General features: G+C 34.9%; 2 protein-coding genes across 5 annotated transcripts in view; one reads left to right on the forward strand and one right to left on the reverse strand.

Annotated features, from left to right (window-relative positions):
- LOC107644385 (rop guanine nucleotide exchange factor 9) lies at positions 260-3,475 on the forward strand. Its single transcript, XM_016348224.2, has 7 exons — positions 260-1,137; positions 1,251-1,367; positions 1,469-1,623; positions 1,787-1,861; positions 1,955-2,230; positions 2,327-2,644; positions 2,835-3,475. The coding sequence occupies exons 1-7, from the start codon at positions 873-875 to the stop codon at positions 3,243-3,245; spliced, it is 1,617 nt and encodes a 538-aa protein (XP_016203710.1). The 5' UTR covers positions 260-872; the 3' UTR covers positions 3,246-3,475.
- LOC107644388 (probable protein ABIL5) overlaps positions 3,587-5,661 on the reverse strand; it is a 4,597-nt gene continuing 2,522 nt past the window's right edge. For 2 of the 4 annotated variants that reach the window (XM_016348226.2, XM_016348229.2), the window contains 6 exons: positions 5,022-5,169; positions 4,611-4,710; positions 4,425-4,461; positions 4,141-4,298; positions 3,984-4,054; positions 3,587-3,893 (listed from right to left, as the gene is read on the reverse strand). In XM_016348226.2, the coding sequence (XP_016203712.1) occupies positions 3,807-3,893; positions 3,984-4,054; positions 4,141-4,298; positions 4,425-4,461; positions 4,611-4,710; positions 5,022-5,169 (601 nt within the window). In that variant the 3' untranslated portion in view covers positions 3,587-3,806. The remainder of the gene's footprint in view (positions 3,894-3,983; positions 4,055-4,140; positions 4,299-4,424; positions 4,462-4,610; positions 4,711-5,021; positions 5,170-5,661) is intronic. The other 2 variants (XM_016348228.2, XM_016348227.2) reach the window with 2 other exon arrangements.

A 5,661-nucleotide genomic window follows, 5' to 3' on the forward strand; every position in this document is an offset into this window, starting at 1 on the left:
CAATGAAAATTTCTCAAATGTACAATTATATTATATATATAACAAATATTGTTGATGCTTAAAAAGTAAAAAGAAAAAATGTATTTACTATATTAAGCTAATGATATTTTCTCATAGCAGTCCAAAATATTTTTCGTTTTGATGAGATAGCATTTCAAAGTATACAACTCCCTTTTATGTAAAATTATGTCCTAATTAATAATTACTAATAGTTAGTGTCAGGTGTGCACGTAATCGAAGCCACCTAATTAATATTATTATGTACAGTATCAGGGAGTTACAATATCAATAGCTTGTTCTAATTATAGTCCAGCTCAATTTGAGGCTCTCCGCCAATTAATCCAATTCCCAATCCAAATTAACAAAATTATTATGACCCTTAATGTATGCCATTTTTCCGCATTCATTCATTCACTTTATCATATACTTCTTTTTCTTCAATATGTACCATTTAATTTCATTTTTTCAATTTTAGACAGTAAGTATATATCTTTGATAAGAACAAAGCAATTATGGTAGAGAATTAGAGGGAGAAAAAAATGGTTCAGTGATTAAGGGTCTATGGTTTTTAGAGTCAATTATGGTAAAAGCAAAAGGCTAGTATTAACCTCACATTTCATTCATTCATGAAACAAACTCAACAGATTACTTCCCATTTCTTTCAACCATATCAAAAACATGCACACCACATGTTCAATGAAAGTCCATTGTGGTCCCTAGACTCCCCCAGGTAGTTTTGTTTACAACATCTTATTTTGTTTGAAGGTTTCTGTTCTATCTTTCATTGATCAAGTAGTACTTTTGGTGTTGGTGCTATATCAAGAAGAAGAAGCAGGAAAAGGTTTCTTTTGACTTTTTGAATCTAATCAACAATGGTTCGCCATTTCGGTCATTCACACAGCATGCAGAAGTCAAAATCTTTTCATTTCAGGAGGATGTTTGATATCCCAAAGAGCCATATTCATGGCTTATTCGATAGGGATAACGACGAAGATGATGAAAACAATAAGATTTACTCGAGAAGCTACGAGTCAAGAAATACATTCGAAGTTAAGCCAATTGGACGTGTCCTCAATAATGATCAAGCAACAAGTTCAGGTGTTCAAATACCAAAGATTCCTCCCAGGCCCCCAACTGGTATATATAACATTATTACCCTTTACCTTTTATGTCAAGCTTGTTATTGGTTCTAGATTGCAGTTAAATCAATCTAGTATAAAGTTTTCTTTCTTTTTTGTTCTATTGTTCAGAAGCTGACATGATCAAGGATAGGTTTGGTAAGTTACTTTTAGGAGAAGACATGTCAGGTGCAGGAAATGGTGTTTCTTCAGCATTGGCTTTGTCAAATGCCATAACAAATCTAGCTGGTATGTAAAGGACATATATTTTCAGATTGTTACCAATTGGATCTGTTGTCTCATGAAATGTCCATTTTCAATAATCCGGTTGTGGTTTTTATGCTATGCAGCATCTGTTTTCGGAGAAATATCGAAGCTGAAGCCAATGTCTCCAGATAAGAAGGCCAGGTGGCGAAAAGAAATCGAGTGGCTTCTATCGGTGACTGATCACATTGTTGAATTTGCTCCATCACAGCAGTTAGCTAAAAATGGAACAACCATGGAGGTGGGCACCCCCTAAGCCTAACACGACCTCCTCTTTTGTGTAGCTTTAGGACCGGCTATGTTAAGCTTAGTTATAAAGTTTAACTCCGAGTTAACTTATAGTAAAGATTTTATTTTCAGTGGTTCATACTTCATATAAAATAATATGTTATGGCTTCATGTAGATCATGACGACACGACAAAGAGCAGATTTGGTCGTGAACATCCCTGCCTTGCGCAAACTTGATGCAATGCTCATTGTAAGTAGCTAACTATATGATCCTTTTTTCTGCATAACTATTCAAATGGCTTTGTTTCAATCACTTTGAATTAACTACTTAGCAATGGAACAGGATACCTTGGATAACTTTAGAGATCACAATGAATTCTGGTATGTTGATAAAAGCGACGAGAAGGGCGACGATAAAACCAGCAATCAAAGGAAGAATGACAAGTGGTGGCTGCCAACAGTTAAGGTTCCACCAACAGGTTTGTCAGATCTAGCTTTGAAATGGATACAGTGTCAAAAGGACTCTGTTAACCAGGTTCTCAAGGCAGCCATGGCAATAAACGCGCAAGTGCTAGCAGAGATGGCAATCCCTGATAACTATATGGAATCTCTCCCCAAGGTAATGTATAAAATTAGACCAAAAGAGTCTAACTGGCTCATATACTTCGTCAGAACTAAGAATTTCAGTTGATGTTCTGCTTCACTCCTTTCGCAGAATGGCAGAGAAAGCCTTGGTGAATCAGCATACAAGATCATTACTGAGGATTTCTTTGATCCTGGTCAATTCCTCCAAACAATGGACATGTCAACAGAACATAAGGTGCTTGACCTGAAGAATAGGATTGAAGCTTCTATAGTTATATGGAAAAGGAAGATGAACAACAAGGATAGTAGCAAATGGAGTTCAGCAGTGAGCATGGGGAAAAGGGAACTCTTTGAGGAGAGAGCGGAGACGGTATTGCTGCTAATCAAGCAGAACTACCCAGGACTTCCACAATCTCAACTTGATATTTGCAAAATCCAATATAACAAGGTGAAAACAACATTCCACCTAAGCACATATTTGGTTTGCTTCTCAAATTGTTTGTGTTCAGGATTTCGTGAAGAAATAAAAACAAAACTTTTGTAGATGCCACTATTGTAATTAAAACGTATAAACAGAAACTTGGAAATAGAAACTATTTGGGTACTAATGAAGTTTGATTCTTTCCAAATATGTGCAGGATGTGGGACACGCCATTCTAGAAAGCTACTCAAGAGTAATAGAAAGCCTAGCTCACACAGTTATGTCAAGGATTGAGGATGTCTTATATGCTGATTCATTGACACGTAATCCGTCATTGGCAGTGAGTAAAAACAGGAGGTTCTCACCTGTTTCTTCGTCTGCAAGTGGGGAGAGATCCCCAAATGCTGAGGAAGAAGAGGCAGGAACCTCACAACATTCTGACGAGACACCAACGGCATCAATGACTCTCTCAGACTTCATGGGTTGGAGTGCATCCAAGGAAGGGAGTGATCATGTAAAGACTACAGGAGACTTAGATGAAAGCTTAGCAACAACACCAAAGAGAGCATACTATGTGGATAAGCTTGAAAGCTTGACTTCGATGAAAAGTCCTATAGGCCGAGATTGATGTTAATATCAAAGAAGGAGCAAGGTAGAACACAAATAAACAACATTTACAGAGCAGATGTAGACACCCAATATAGAGTCTTATGCTTCTTAAATATCAGGCTTGTACATTATTTCAGTCAGGCTCTTAGGTTTTGAATTTTCTGCACTGCTTGTAAATTCTTTATTCCTTTACTTCTTTAAGGTAGTGGAAGATTTGTGCTGCTTCTGGTGTATATATTTAGTATTTCATAAGATAATTTTGTTCATTTGTCAGAAATATGAAATAAAACTAAAGCAAAACATGAGAATCTAGCAGCTTTCTGGGAAATAATGTTTAGGACTATTTGTTTAAAACTTGTGTTAAGCATAAAAATGTCTTGTTCCTAAGTTCACAAAAGAGTAAGACAATGTTTGAGAAGAGCCTAAACTACATAGTAGCTTTTAGTGTTTGGTTCTTGATTACCACAGATAACATTAAATTGCAACATATGCACATGAGGAAACAATTCCAGAAACAAATGAACAACCAAGAGTGATGAAGACTAGAAGATGAAGCTATACATTGTTAACAGTCTAGTTTTCAAAGGGTTCGTTTAGTACGCCGTAGAAGCCATAAGATGTCACTGCCATGCAACGATCTTCTATGACGTCCAATCTTCGGGGTACCCTACAAACAATCAAGCAATGCACATTAAGAAATCTATGAGAAAGAGAACCTGGTTTAGTATGCTGCTAGAGTGTTGAAGACAAAACTCACTTGGAAATGAAATGTGGGATTTGAAACTTTGGTTAATACTGATAAACCATCGCGAACAGGTACTACTGCAGCTTTAATATGAAAAGAAAGTTACATTAGAACATAAAATTATTTTGAATAAGGTTTATTGGGCATTAAAAGAGCATAAGGTGCTTACCTATGGCCAAATTTTTATGGTCACTAACTGTAGTAGTGGTTGACTTCATATTCTTTGATGAAAGTGGTTTCTGAGTGTACATAAAAAGAGGTAAATCTTCATGTGTCTCCAGTACATGTTTATCTTCCAGTTTTGAAGAAACTTCACTTTCAGGTCTTCTGCATTGAATGAGGGGAAAAAATGTAACAACTATCGAACTAAAGTTTACGTTATTTCACTTTCATAATGAAAATTCTGAGAATCAGAAAACATATGTTCAATTTTATTGAGGAATGAAGAGGTACCTTGATTTTTCACTGCTTGATCTCTCAAGAGTGATTGCTGATCATGGAAAGTAATTAAAAATATAAAATTAGGGGGGGAAAAACAAGATGATGGAACAACAGTGATAATTCAATGTAACTGATTTGCAAAGTTTGTTGTGCCTATCAGGGGAAAAAAAAAATCAATGGATGACATGAAGTATTTACGTGTCGATAAATATCTTGAATGGAATCTTGGCAAGTTCTCCCTCCATTGCATCTTGGTGAGGGCAAGCTTATCAGCATATTGTTCACATGAGAGAAGTCTCTGTCAAAAAGCACCATCTTTAGTAACTGTGTTGAATATTTTAGAATTTTGTTTATTCTTTTATCAATTGAACATTTATACACAAGTTGTGGTACCTACTAATTGCTTATAATGTGGTTAGAAATTCTTCATCATTGAATATAAGTTATGTTACTGCTTAGCAGTCAAATAAACCACAGATTAAGGCATTAAGCAACAAAACAAAAACTACTAACTAAAATAAACAGTTCTAAAATTAATATATCAAACTGGTGTGAGAATATTAGTACTGTTATGCATAATTTGAGCTAAGTGCAAAGTAGAATACTAACCTGTTTGAGGCATTGGATTCTTAACTCAGCATCAGAAAATGCATTTGTTTGAGATATAAGGGCATCAAGATTGGCAGAAACATTTCCAAGATGATCAACTACAGTGACCACTGCCCTGCATATGTATTCTTTTGTGTTCTCCACAACACTGCAAGAATGTAACAAGTTCCAATTTGTCAGTGTCATGTTAACATGTGAAGCAACCAAACAAACTTTCTCATAGAAAAAAAAAACTTAGAAAGTGCATGTACCAAGAAAGATAGAAATTTTTAAATGGGTTACCTGGATAATCCAAATTTAAAAGTGTTTTGCAGCATGTTCTAGATTTATAAGCAAAATATGTGGGATTCAAAAATCCCACAATAAGATATGGTTAATATATTTGTGTTTAGCCTAAAGAGGATAAAATTTTCATTACCCTTCCTCATATAGTCCATTTTCCCTACTAGTTTAGCAAACATGTTAAAGAAAAGAAAAGAAAAGGCTCATTGATTTGTGGGATATTCCAACAGTAACAGAATCTGTGAGTGAGTGGTCCCCTATTATACAAATGCAAAAAAATGTTTGATATATATATATATATATATATATATATATATTTTTCTTTTTTTTGTTAACAAAAAAAAAAAAAAAAAAAAAA

The sequence above is a fragment of the Arachis ipaensis genome, chromosome B05 (assembly GCF_000816755.2).
Source record: "Arachis ipaensis cultivar K30076 chromosome B05, Araip1.1, whole genome shotgun sequence".
NCBI classification, from domain to species: domain Eukaryota; kingdom Viridiplantae; phylum Streptophyta; class Magnoliopsida; order Fabales; family Fabaceae; genus Arachis; species Arachis ipaensis.